A 14,030-nucleotide genomic window follows, 5' to 3' on the forward strand; every position below is an offset into this window, starting at 1 on the left:
AACTGAAATTTTAAGTAAAGTTGACTTATTGATGCTTATTACTCAAAACTCAAGAGTGAACCATCATGAGTTGATCTAATAATAAATAAAGACCATGACCAAAGGGTTAAGAGATCACATGTTAATTTAGGGTGGTCACTTACTTAGAATTAATATCCAACGAGTTTTCTTCGCATCTAAATATTGTAGGATCAAATAGGTTGTTTCATGAAAATAGTCAAGTTGCACTCAAGTTGACCAGATACCCATAAATATATTTTTTTTAAGAAAACAAAAATATCTTAGTGGTGGCCCAATCGGAATGCAAATTGTTCTGTACTATATTTTCAACTTGGTTCTTTTAATTTTACAGTGTAAAATGATGAGAGAAGATCGTAGTCAACCAAACCCAGTTCCCCCAACCTGCCCCCCGTTCAATTTTTACATAGTAAATAACAATTATGCAGTCTAATCCTAATTTTTTTAAAAAAAAAAAGAAAAAAAAGAGCTCTGTTATGAAGCAGAATCACAATCTTCGGCACTTTATCAAACAGAGAATCCATATCACCAACTAAAATTGAAAGCCAGCCTCATATCCTGCGGGCTAATCAACAGCTTGGTGAAATCTCGACAATTGTGTATCCGAGGGAGACACTGTCAAGACCTTGAAATCACGGAACTGCGTAAAAGAAATAAAATCAAATAATTAATGTGTATACTATCAACTAAGAGGTAAGAGGTTCAAAATTTTCTATTCTAACCAATATTTACTAGAAAACAGGACACAGGAGTGTTCATTGAGGCTGTATTAAGAAAATATGAGGGAAGTAATATGTTAGGCATCTAAGCCCCTTTACCTGCTGAAGATAGCCAAACAAACACAAAACAGATACCCAAATATTTCAGCAACACTACTATATTGAGCGTTTTTCGATGTACAGTGAGTTATGAATCCAAAATTGAAACAAGGGAACTTCAAATTTGATGAGAAATTGAAACGAGGGAATTTCAATTGCACAGAACAATCATACTCAAGGGAAAATCCTTTGGTTTAATGAACTCTTTGCCCTTCTCTGGAGGCTATGGTTTGAAAGAAACTCAAGAATCTTTCTTGGCCAAGAGGACGTTTCTTGGGATTTTGCTATTTTTGCTTCTACTTGGTCTTCTAACTCTAAATTCTTTTATAATTATAGCCTAACTCATTTGACACCGGTTGAGAGAATTTCAAAACACTGGTTTCCCCAGCTATCAGAGAGAGCTGGTCCTCTTCCTCTCTAGACTCAAAGTCTACACAAAATACCTGCCGAAACCAAACCCCCCAAAACCCTTACAAAACCTCTCTACTCTATTGACCGTATACAACCACACACGATCTCACTGAGCCTCACACTAACCGTCTTTTCAGACACTTCCCAATTTTCCCCTCCTTGAGTATTTACAATCGGAGGTCTCACATATTACTAGTTCCTACTATTCTAGAGCTCGGAGGCTTCAGACTCAACCTAATTCAGTACTTTCTTGACTAACATCATCTATTTTTAAAATATTAAACAGTCTCTTCCTAGAGTACGTTTACTTGTACTTCATAGGAGGTTTGCCAATCCTAATTCCTATCTTGACACTTAATTCCAGTATTGGACATTACAGACATTCATGAAACTCAATAATATTATTCTAGGAATTCAGCCCCGTTATATCCTTCTTTTCTTTCACTTTTCCATCCGATTGTATGGTTGGTTCTCTGCCTATTCTACAAAATCGACAAAGACCCAACTAAGCAAATTTTTGAGTTGTGAAGTCAAGGAAGCTTCTCCCCTTTCTTTTTCCTCCTCTTCTTTATAATTCTCTGGATGAAATTTCTTTCAAATAAGTCACCAAACCTACCAGCCAACCATTAAGTGGCAAAATTATCGATGGGAAAAATTTTAGGGGCTTTTTGGGGCACCAACTAAAAGTTGGTGGTGTTAACCTACTCCATGTTTGGGGCACCAAATATAATAGTAGTGTGTACAATTATTTATTACCTACAATTAAGTATAGTAAATACTATTTCAAAACCCTTTTTACTACAGTATTTACTATTTGTCACTCATCCTTTGTTTTCTTCTTGGCTACAGCGTTTACTATTTTCTACCCAAACAAAAATAGTTTACACCCAAACACAAACTATTATAACTCAAACAAAAATAGTTTACACCCTAAACACTAACTATTATAACCCACCAACTATAATAACCACAGACTATAATAACCAACTCAATGCCACAAACACCCCCTTACTGTTTAATACCACTGCATTGTAAAAAATACTCTTACAGGAATATAAATTTCACCCTTGCCTGGTCATTGTAGTAAGTGCAAAAATACAGCAAATATAGCTTCCTAAGCTCTCTGAAAAAAGGTGAATGACAATCAGTGATTAAAGAGTGAGAAGCAATACCTTTCCAATTGACACCGCCAATTCTCTAATCTGACTTCTCTATCTCTCGGAACTTCCTTTCCCATTCTTGGAGCTCATAATTTTGCTCAATTAAATCTCGATCCGTACTATATACAATTCGATCCTGACCAATTACAGTTCTTTGTGCCATGTCTCGAGCACTAAGGAGCTAATCATGTTGTAATCAAGGAATTAGATTCTGTGGTGAAACAAAATCTAGAGAGATTTGCTTTTCTAAAAGAAAACTGAAGAATGCTGAAACGACTAAGATGCAGGACTTGCAGAGACTCCAACAAAAGTAAATAGAATTAGCATGTGAAGAAAGGATAATAATTAAGTATGTGAGTGATTTTAAATTTGTTAAAATCACTTTTGTCATATTCAAAATCATTCTAAAATATGTCTATAATCACAAAAAATTAATTTAATATTCAATTTTACACTTTTAAATGCAATTTTTCTTATCAATAAAATTGGTTTTGAATGACTAAAAACATGTTTAAGAGTCTGAAAATAAGAAGAGGAATTTTAACCATTTTAGAATCACTCCCAAACTTGACCTAAATAACTTTGCAGCCCAAATTTAGTGAATCAACCGGCAATTCTCCTACCTGAAATGCAGTTCCACCCAAAAATGTGAAAATAGACATCATTAGTCTACTAAAATGATGCTAAAACATAACACTGGTGATGAAAAAGAAACAAAATAGGTCTTTGTCACCCCCCCCACACAAAAACTGGCGCCAATCTACTCCTATACAAATGGATCTACAGAGGAGCAAACTTCTTTTCGTGATCTAAAAGCTATGGCTCCTTGATAACTATTTTGTTTTTTGTTTTTGTTTTTGAAGATTAAGCTTATGGACATTACTTCCACTTCCAAATTTCTTCATTTATTATCTACTTTTCACCAATGGTTTAAAAAACCAAGCCAAATTTTGAGAATCAAAAAAAGGATTTTTCAAAAAGTTGTTTTTGCTTTTGGAATTTTTCCCTTCTCAAAAAATTGTTTTTGTTTTTGGAATTTGGCTAAGAATTCAACCATTATACTTAAAAAGATGTAAATCATTATAAGAAATGGGAATGAAATAGGCTTAATTTTAAAAAACAAAAATTAAAAACCAAATGGTTACCAAATGGGGTCTATATACTAATTACCTTGCGTCTGAGTGTCACATCTGGCAGTTCAAGGGCTTGAGCACGCTTTTGCCTTGCTTCATTTCGTTTTCCTATTTCAGCATTTCTCTTCTGGATAATGAACCACCGGACCAAAGGAATTGTGAAGAAAGAACCAGCGTATATCTGCACATTTTTTTTTTCATAAATATAAAAATACACTGCTACAGATTGAATCAAATCATGGGACAATCATATGATAGAAGTAATTAAATGACGTCAAACCTGCAGTAGAGGAAATATATCTGATACAAATTTAATAAGTCCACTTGGTTTAACAGCAACATCCCTTCAGAAATGGAATTCGCGGGGAAATTATTAGATTTGGTCAGAAACCACAACAAAACAGTCCAGTGTAAATATCATACTTCAACATGGCTCCGAGGACTATTACACCAAACAGATTAAGCCCTCCCAATCCAATGGCCATTGCTCTCTCTGAATTACTTGTTTTACTGCGGACAAAAAATTTCCAGACCATTAATTAAATTTAAATTATACTCCCAAATAACACAAAGAACCTTAACCATGGTACCTAAAGACCCATTTCTTCTCTTTGAAAAATTTTTCAACCCCTCCAACCCAGTCAGCCCATTTTCTACCCACATACTCCTTCCTTCCACTCCGCTGAGAAGAAGCTGTGCGCTGAAGGGAGGGAAATCGATATAGAATATTTCCCTATAAATAAAGAACTTTGGGTGAATAATTTTTGTTTAGAAGAAGTTAAGCCCGCATACCAATAATAAACAAAGTGCCGAAGAGGATAACTGGATTTAGGAAAAAAAGATGCAACTTATGGAAGTTTTCCCGTCTTGAATATTAGAAGTCATAATAAATACCAAAATTTACAGATTTAACATATTTATACTGACAATAAGGATAAATTTTACCCTTAACATCTACAAAATTCTTTTGTTTTCACATAAAATTTCGCTTATCTTATCTAGCCAAAAGCCCTGAAGCTGATATGGCATATTGCATGCTTCTAATAAATCCTTTTCTTTTACTAGCAACTAATCCCTGAAAATATCCTCGAATTATAAAATTCCATCTAACTTTAATAGCTTAAGCTTTTAGGGCTAATTTTAATTAAATATATAATTAGAACAGAAGATCTAAACTTACGTCATGTAATACTATTTCATTCTCCATTTCAATAAAACAGAAACATGGGCAGAAATACTGTATACAAATGGAGATTGTACTCCAAAACCATATCATTACTCATCACATAGCTTTTAACTAGCATAACACTTCAAGCCTCAACCTAGCAACAAACTTGTGTTCAATATTATTGGCATCAAATATGGGTAGATTGAGCTAATTGTATCCATTCAAGCATTTCATACCTCATTAAACATACCTCTTCATCAATTTCAGGTTGGCCATCAAAACGTAAAAGAACTGGTAAAATGTATGACTCATCATCCTGCAATCATCAAGAAGATGAAACAAAATCATACAGGAAACTAAGATTTGAATTACACTTAAATATGAGTTGATTCCATTCCACCTATTGTCAAATAGCCGTCGAGCAATAATGATTGGCAACCTCAACCAAATTGTTTATATCTTTGAAAAGACATCAATTATTTTCCATCGGTACCCCAAGCCCTATCAGTTTCAGTTTGAAACTTACCGTGTTCCCATCTGACACATCCAGATATGGTGCAAGTTCTTCAGCAGTTACGACACCACCATTGGAGGTGATGTATTGCCCAATCTGCAAATTGGCTCAAAATGTTAGCTGATGTCAGTAGTTAGATATATATAACGTCTACAAACTGCTCATAGAAAACAAATAAAACCAATTTCCTATAACAAAAATGTAGACACAGGAAAAAAAAATAACTGAGATTGATTTAATGCCAAAACAGCATCTCCTCAACTGGATATAAGCATGAGTTCATGACAGCGTGAGGAAAACATGAAAATATCAATTAAAAAATGTGTTGATCTAGAAAACTTTTGAAATTAACATCCGAGGGAATTTTGCAACCGGCTTACTACCTTTTCTTTTCTTTTTCTTAGTTCCTTTATCGTTGATATAAAGTGTCCCTACAAACTCATTCTCACAGACAGAAAGACCTTGAACATAGCTTCATAACAGAATGGGGGAGTTTCTCAAGGAAGCAAGACTCGTGATAAAATAAAAATGAGAGAGTTTATCTGAGAGTGGAAAAAGTTAAAAACAAGGAAAGCAAAACTAAAAACCCCTTTGAGTTGTATGCATAACTTCAAAACACAGAAGTTTGTTAAGGACTTAGAAACTAGAATCATGTTAAATTTTATAAGGGAAAATATTCACAAAATGAAAAAGGAAAATAAAATATTGAAAGTAACGGACCACTGAACACAGTCCTCAAATATTACCAACTTCCATCTCTCTTCTTCGATTCCTTGATTTGGATCACCGTCACCAAAAACAAATGAGAAAATCTAAAAGAAGGCCATTGCAAAGTTAGGTTTTAAATCTGAGTTAAAGTAGTACAGGGTCATAATAAAAACTAGATATCATTCAGTCACATACAGATTCAATGAAGTTCATCTTATTATCTTCTGTTTGTAGTTGACGTCTCCTATAGTAGTATGGATCCCAGTACCTTACACAATGCAAACAGGAGGGAGTGATAGCCAGAAGTCCTCTACAAATAAAGTTGCCAATTGCGTGATATATATATATATACATATATATGTATGTATGTATATGTATATATATACATATATATGTATGTATGTATATATATGTATGTATGTATATATATGTATGTATGTATATATATGTATGTATATATGTATATATATGTATGTATGTATATATATATATGTATGTATGTATATATGTATGTATGTATATGTATGTACATACATATCTATATTACCAGAAAAGATCAGTTGGACTGAAATAGAACGTGAATCCTGAATCATATGATCTGCCGCGCCTTCCTCGATTATCCTCTTCACTATATCGTTAAGCTTGAATCAATATATAATTTGAAGTTACTTGAACCAGTACTCTATATTGTAGGATCAAATTACAAAAACAATTCACTAGTAAAAAGAGAATAAGAACCTTCTGCTTGAAAGTAGAGCAATAATTGTAGTATATACAAGAACGATTGAAGCAATTAGTGCCGTTCCAAATGAAACCCTGACAAGATATTCAGCAGCGGCCTGAAATTTGAGTTCAAACCGCCATTACAACACACAAAAATTGTTCCGTAAAACTAAAACTTAAGAGAGAAACTCAACGCTCCCTAGCTAATACCTTTGACTTCTCTATAAGAGGTTCAAACTTGATCCAAAACGATTTGGCTGCAAGCTTAGAACGATAATCTTTGGGGAAAACGTAGAGAACGTCGCCCTCGTCAGAAACCTGTTAAGACCATCTTTTTGCAGTCACAAAATTAAGAACTTCAAAACCTACAATTTACATTTACAGTCTACAAATAGAAAAAAAAAAATCAGTATATCCTGTTGTTATCCCCGAAGAAGAACTACTCTTGCGTATCCAATTCAATATTTTATTTAGATAACTACCAAATCGATATGCATATCTATGTGTTAATAATAAGTACCTCCAAAAAACCATTGGTATCTGCAGCTAGAGCCTGCAAAGCCTTCTGAGCTTCATTTAGCTTAAGCCCGGCCCTGCTTGCAACGTCTCCAATGGTTACTCTTCCTCCACACGCGTCCACAGCCTCCATCGCTCTCTTCCTCACATCCGACGGCAATTTATCGCTCTCCACTGCACTTCCAGGTCTGATATCGGAAGGAATGTTAATGCCCGCTCTTACAACCGGAACCAAACCCCTTGCCCTAGATTCCGGGAGCGCAATCCGCGTCTGAAGGGCCGGAAAAGTAATGAGAGACGGCTTTACGAAAATTGAGGGTTTAAGGGTGATGAGAGGGTGGAAATAGAAGCGAGAACTCTGGGAAATAGCGAAACAAGTAGAGATTGTCGCCATGATTGGCATAAAGTTGACGAATTTGAATGAAGCTTCAAGTTTTGGCCATGGAGATCGACCTATATTCAGTACGTGACTGTATCTCTTCGGTGAGTGGCTCTGATTCGGAGTTGATCAGATTAGTATTTTTCATTTTTTCTTTTTTCACCATTTTGTTTTGCGACGCGAATCTCGGTCATTACCCGGGAAAAGGATTAATAATAAAACAAACCTAGCAAAATATTTTTTCCATTAAAAAATTAAAAAAAAAAAAAAAAAAATCTTTAGACTCTTTGACTTTTGGGTATTTTATGGGTAGTCAACCTCCCTTTTCTTCGAATGAGCGTTGAGTTTATGGGTATTTTATGGGTATTCTCGGGGCATTCCTCCATCGAATGAGCGTCTCCACAATTGACACAACTTGCGGTCGTTTGAGCGATTGCGTTGACTTGCCCTTTCTTCGCTCCCGTGTTATTAATTGCAATGCCTTGAATTAAACTCATCATTGCAGTCATTTGGCTTTGCAGGGATGTGATGGCCCTGTTGTTTGCGTCATTATCTTTTATGCTCAATCTCCGATCGCTCTCTCTCCAGTCCTCGTGATTTTTAGAGATGCGATTGAGAATAATTTTGGCCTCCTCATATGTTTTGTCTAGCAGACCACTAGTGGCTTCCGCATTGGCAGCGGTCTGCGAAGAGGGATTCAGTCCTTGGTAAAAAATCTCCATTTGTAGGCAGTCTGGTAAGCCATTATGTGGACAGTCTCTTACCAGCTGCTTGAACCTCACCCAGGCATCGCTGAGCGATTCGTCATCTTCTTGTTCAAAATTTGTTATTAATTTCCTTCTTCTAGCATTCTCGGTTGGTGGGAAATACTTCCTCATAAACTTTTCGATGACTTGTTCTCATGAGATTATCTCCCTCGGTTCGAGAGAATACGCCCATTTTCTTGCTTGATCTCATAAGGAAAATGGGAACAGAGTGAGTCGAACTCCCTCGGTGGGGATATTCGAGAACACAAAAGTGTTACAAATTTCTATGAAGCTCCGGAGGTGCGCATGCGGGTCTTCGCCACGCCTCCCTCCAAACTTCCCAACAGCCTAGATCATCTGCAACATTACCAGCTTCATTTCAAACCTCGATCCATCTAACGTTGGCCTCATGATTCCTGGAGAGAAATCATAGAGGTTGGGCGACGCATAGTCCCGAATGGGTCTATTGCGGTCATTCGCCAAAAGGATGAGGTTGGCCATTATTGCTCGCGTTTCCGGATCTTACTTCCGGTTGTTCCACCATTCTCGGTGTTCTCTCTTGTTGTTGGCGGTTGTCTCTTAGTCTGCGTCGAAATGTTCTCTCAATCTCCGGGTTGTAATTCGCTAGAGATTGAGAGTTTGCAAAGCAATCGGAAAAATTATCGTTAGCACACTATTTTGCCGAAGTCCCCGGCAACGATGCAAAAAACTTGATGCATTATTTTATGACGTGGAATTATGGATGAAACGCGATGATGAAAATGCGTTGAGCACTCAAGTTTTCTCAGTAGAATCCAAGTGTAAACCCTAATGAGTTTCCTGGTAAATCCAGGGTCGAACTCAGGGACTTGGGAAAACAATATACGGTGGTAATTTTCAGGAAAACTTTGCGGTAACCGGTAACTCAAATAGTTGTTGGTTTTATTTGTTGTGGTAATGAAAATAAAAAAATGCGGCAAAGTTCAAAAAGAGTTGATAAAACGGAAGATGCGATGAGTATGCTATGAACGGGTTGAGAAGGGTTTCGGCTAACATTTCCGAGGATGCGTTCATGCTTTGCGGACATACAACATGCATACAACAGTAAACCACCTCTCGGTACGAATGCCACGACTTCTAAGGCTAGAACGCATGCGATAAATGCGATAAGTCTATAGGACCTACACATAAGCCTCTATTCTTATTTATGCGATGACAAAATGACACACATACAAATAATGCGATCACATAATATCATTCCTATCTCTAGGATGCTGATGACATGCAGAAATGCATGACATCTTAGGCCTTTTACTTAGAATTATGAAGGTTGTTATGCAGAATATGCGGCAATTGTGCTAGGAATTTATGAGAAAATGAGTTTGCGTCGATCAACATGATGAATCTCGGCTAACCTGTTATTATGCGTTCAATGTTCTATTTTTGTAGCTAATACAAGAAGTGGATGCAAACGCGGAAATCGGACCATCACATGCAGAGAAACACTCCATCACAGACGGGAACGCATCGATCAACGCATGGATATTGCGGTAATCAGCCGTATGCGTCCATTGCATGGGAGTTGCGCTCGTCAAGAGATTGCGGTCATCGTGTAGAGTTGCGGTATTAAGCGAATGTGGTCATTGAATGATTGCGGCTACGCGATAACGCATACTAATGGGATCAGCGTAAGGTTGGTGGAATGAATGCATCAATGCATCTACCTTGAGAAAATCAAAAGTTGATGCTGACATTTCACCTACCACACCGTTAGCGGCAGAGGTTCAGAAAAGGACTAACGCGCCAAATGTCAAACTCAGAGCAGTCCATTAATGCTGTCGGCGATCCAAGCTCTATAAATAGAAGCCGATGAACAAAAATTTAAGTAATCCAGGGTTTTCGCCCAAGGTTGAATCCAAGGTTTTCGCCTGAGGTTCGCCTAGGGCGGATCCTTGAGATCCAGACAAAATGCGTGAGAAGACGCTTAAGAGTTCTTCATCTCCTTCATCCATTCCGAGTGGCAACCGGAGCTAGATCTCGAGAGAGTCGGCTCCACCGCCCATCTATGGCACCACCAGCAGTCTTGACGCACATCCGCTGGAAGCAAGTCTTTGCTTCCGGCCAATCATTCCATTTTCCTTTCTTTTCTTATACTGTATTGTATACATTTTGTGATTAAGGAATTAATGCATTTTGTGTTCAATACATTTCTTTGTTTCCTTTGATTCCATCTCCATCTTCTTTACTTAGCATCTTTACTTTCATTGCAACACTTAGTGAAATTGCTTGGGTATCGCATACTTAGTCATGTGGATTAGGGATATGAAGAATGTAGCAACCTATCAAAAGGTGTGCGTTGCGTGAGTATGTGAGTAACCTTATTTGCTTAGTGTGAAGCTGCGGCCACGCCTGTCTATAGGCTAATGCATTGCTTGTCTATGAGTAAAGTCAGCAACAACCAACTGCCCGGGAGGGTAAGTGATTGGTCGCATTAAGTAATTATGCATTGTTCACTAGAGATAGGAATAATCTTAGGTCAATAAAGTTCATACAGTTACCTTGTCCTATGAGCACTTCATTCATCATTTAGGCATACTTGGGAGAGTAGTCTAAAACCCAAATCTAAGACTCGAAAGAATGGATTAGAACGCATAGGCAAGAATGGGGAACTTAGGGATAAGCTCTGTTTGCTATCACACAGCGTATCGCCCTATAGATAGGATATTGCATGCGTCCAGGAAGTAGGATAAGGTCTTATGCAGCAACCAGGTTCATGCGGCGAAAGTTGGTGAGCGGGTTATGGAGGTCTAGGTAGGCATAGGCTTCTCGGCAATATCGTAAATACACCGCATACGTTCTAGAGTTAGGTTCACGTGTGTGTAGCATGATTGCATGCCTTGCGTTGACTAAGGTTGCCCTTGCGGTCACTTTTAAGGGTTGCAATGAAAACATCTCCGCATTTTATCTATTTTTCCTATCCATTTGTTTCATGTCAAGAGTTGTCGTGTCTCTACCTCTCATGTATATTCTCATTGTGTTGTCTGTTAGATAGGAGTAGGAGTAGGATTAACTTAGCAACCCCTCCAACATTCTTTTATTTAAACTGCCGCATGCACATCACCGCATTCATTTTGCTACAAGTCCTTGTGTTCGACCTCGGATCACCCGAGAAACTTGCGTTCGCGTTATACTTGGCGTGAATGCAAGAAAACTTGTGACGGGATGCATGATTATCGCATACATTCGTTAACACATTATCACTCCAACGCATGACCATCGATGCATGACTATCAACGCATATCTTAAGAACATTCATCGCATATTGCGTCAACGGGATTTTAGTTGTTGAATAATTTGACTTCTAATCTCCCGTCACCAAGTTTTTGGCACCGTTGCCGAGGACTTGGCAGCTAATTTTTTGTTAAGTTTTGTGTCTCTGCGAGCAAACTTTTTATCTTGGGAGTATTGCAGCTTGTGCAACCAGGTTGCAAACAACATTGAAGTGTAGGCAATGTGTTGAAAGCCAATGTTGACCCTAAGGTAGAAGGGCAATCAGTCGCAAAAGAGCTAAAGGTAATTCTAAACACATGACGGCCGCATGTGCCTAACAATTGCTGGAAGTTCCAATGGTCAAGGCAACTTGGCCCGAGCAGTTGAGAGCAATCTCCTACATGGAAGACTCCTTGCGGTGAAAACACTCATATTTTTCCAGGTACGTCTTCTACTCTATCTTTACTTTGCTTTCTTAGTATAGGTTATTTTTATTTTCATTGTTATTTTGGATATATGGTTGCTTCCTTGGTTGTGGTATGTTTGCTCTTGTAGGTGCAACAATAAGTCTCCTCGGTTCGTAGTTCAATGGAAGAATTCCTTTCATCCCTCAACGCATGGCTTCAATCGCGTGGATTCCAACGCATGATCGCATGCGTTGTTCCGCATAAGGTATTTTCCTGTTATCTTGCATGCCTTATCCTTTTGAAATTCTTTCTTTCCCGATTGCATTGTTTTGCGATGTTTCTATGATGGTACGTATAGTTCATCGCATCTTCTAACTAATCAACGCAAGGCATTCTTTACTTTTATTAACTTCTTCAAATTTTGAAAGTTTTGAGTTTTATTTTGTGCAAACCTTTGTTCAAACATTTATTATCGTATTATTATAATTTTTTTTTAGCTTTGCAGTGAGAACGTTGCCAACCTCTAAGTTTGGGGGTGGCAGCAGTCTCAGAGAATTGCGTTTATTGCATTGCGATCATTTGAAAAAAAAAGGCAAGTTTTTTGAATAATAACTCCACTATCAACGCAATGGGGAAAGCCATGTTGATAAGAGTTAAGCTGTGAAAGACACTTGCTTGAAGTTGGATGTCCGCATGACATACGTGGGGGCAAGCCAAAACGAAGGCAAGTCGCCAGGATCAGTGCATAAGCGCAACTCCTCTGTCCGGCGCAAGCCAAATCAAAGGAGACAATATTTGAGTTGAATATGGAATGCAATCGAAGTTGGATGCCCACATGACACGCGATGGGGCAAGCCAAAACGAAGGGTGTAACCAGGTTCAACGCTACATTTGAATAAGTCATCGCAAATTTTTGAATTATTTTGACGAACGCATTCTCAAAAGCTAAACGCAAAATTGCGGTGAATGAATAAAAAGTTTTTGAGCAAAGACTTGTTGGATTTAAACTTAGAAAAGATCCTTTTGAAGAAGCAGCCAAAGTGGAGGAGAGCATTGCGGTGATGGTCAGAGGTGTGTGTAAATTATATTCTGAGAAGCTGGTCATTACAAAGGAAAGCATGAAGGTGAGTTAGAATTTCTTGAGTATAATGCATGCTTGAGGACAAGCATGATTTTAGGTTTGGAGGTGTGATGACATGCAGAAATGCATGACATCTTAGGCCATTTACTTAAAATTATGAAGATTGTTAAGCAGAATATGTAGCAATTGTGCTAGGAATTAATGAGAAAATGAGTTTGCGTCGATCAACATGGTGAATCTCGGCTAACCCATTATTATGCGTTATTATGCGTTCAATGTTCTATTTTTGTAGCTAATACAGGAAGTGGACGCAAATGCGGAAACCGGACCACCACATAAACGACCGCATGTGGAGAAACACTCCATCGCAAATGCGAACACGTCGATCAACACATGGATGTTGTGGTAATCAGCCGTATGTGTCCATCGCATGGGAGTTGCACTCGTCAAGCAATTGCGGTCATCGTGAAAGTTGCGGTATTAAGTGAATGTGGTCATTGAATGATTGCGGCTACGCGATAATGCACATTAATGGGATCAACGCAAGGTTGGTGGAATGAACGCATCAACACATCTACCTTGAGAAAATCAAAAGCTGATGCTGACATTTCACCTACCACACCGTTAGCGGTAGAGGTTCAGAAAAGGACTAAGGCGTTGAATGTCAAACTCAGAGCAATCCATTAATGCTATCGACAATCCAAGGTCTATAAATAGAAGCCGATGAGTAGAAATTCGAGTAATCCAGGGGTTTTGCCCAAGGTTGTATCCAAGGTTTTTGCCTGAGGTTCGCCTAGGGCGGATCCTTGAGATCCAAACAACATGTGTGAGAAGACGCATGAGAGTTCTTCACCTCCTTCATCCATTCCGAGTGACGACCGGAGCTAGATCTCGAGAGAGTCAGCTCCACCATCCATCCATGGCACCACGGGCAGCCTTGACGCACATCCGTTGGAAGTAAATCTTTGCTTCCAGCCGGTTATTCCATTTTCCTTTCTT

General features: G+C 38.1%; 1 protein-coding gene and 1 non-coding gene across 3 annotated transcripts; one reads left to right on the forward strand and one right to left on the reverse strand.

Moving 5' to 3' along the window:
• Positions 1-299: 299 nt before the first annotated feature.
• LOC120091080 (Iron-sulfur cluster biosynthesis family protein) lies at positions 300-7,736 on the reverse strand. Of its 2 annotated transcripts, none has more exons than XR_016524424.1 (14): positions 7,174-7,736; positions 6,864-6,971; positions 6,669-6,769; positions 6,478-6,558; positions 6,126-6,198; positions 5,969-6,034; positions 5,235-5,318; positions 4,959-5,024; positions 4,131-4,273; positions 3,964-4,050; positions 3,821-3,884; positions 3,578-3,721; positions 2,420-3,030; positions 300-658 (listed from the first exon to the last, which is right to left on the reverse strand). XR_016524424.1 is itself a non-coding variant. In XM_039048907.2 (14 exons), exons 1-13 carry the CDS (start codon positions 7,570-7,572, stop codon positions 2,445-2,447), a joined length of 1,560 nt encoding a protein of 519 aa, XP_038904835.1. In that variant the 5' UTR covers positions 7,573-7,736; the 3' UTR covers positions 300-658; positions 2,420-2,444. The 2 variants fall into 2 exon arrangements, 1 of the variants encoding a protein (XP_038904835.1); XM_039048907.2 differs by having other exon boundaries at positions 2,420-2,588.
• Positions 7,737-8,286: 550 nt separating this feature from the next.
• Positions 8,287-8,393, forward strand: LOC120092256 (small nucleolar RNA R71). The gene has a single exon (XR_005485966.1). It is a non-coding gene; the product is annotated as a small nucleolar RNA R71 (small nucleolar RNA).
• Positions 8,394-14,030: the final 5,637 nt, after the last annotated feature.

This window comes from Benincasa hispida, chromosome 11, assembly GCF_027475165.1.
Source record: "Benincasa hispida cultivar pf3 chromosome 11, pf3_genome.v1.1, whole genome shotgun sequence".
NCBI classification, from domain to species: domain Eukaryota; kingdom Viridiplantae; phylum Streptophyta; class Magnoliopsida; order Cucurbitales; family Cucurbitaceae; genus Benincasa; species Benincasa hispida.

What these genes read in the sequence shown, in the direction of transcription:
- LOC120091080 (XM_039048907.2), bottom strand. Translation starts at nt 7,572, where the DNA reads ATGCCAATCATGGCGACAATCTCTACTTGTTTCGCTATTTCCCAGAGT. An exon ending in CTCTTATAGAGAAGTCAAAG is followed by an intron (nt 6,770 to 6,863) that starts GTATTAGCTAGG and finishes CTCAAATTTCAG; the next exon opens with GCCGCTGCTGAATATCTTGT. An exon ending in AGATGAACTTCATTGAATCT is followed by an intron (nt 6,035 to 6,125) that starts GTATGTGACTGA and finishes GCCTTCTTTTAG; the next exon opens with ATTTTCTCATTTGTTTTTGG.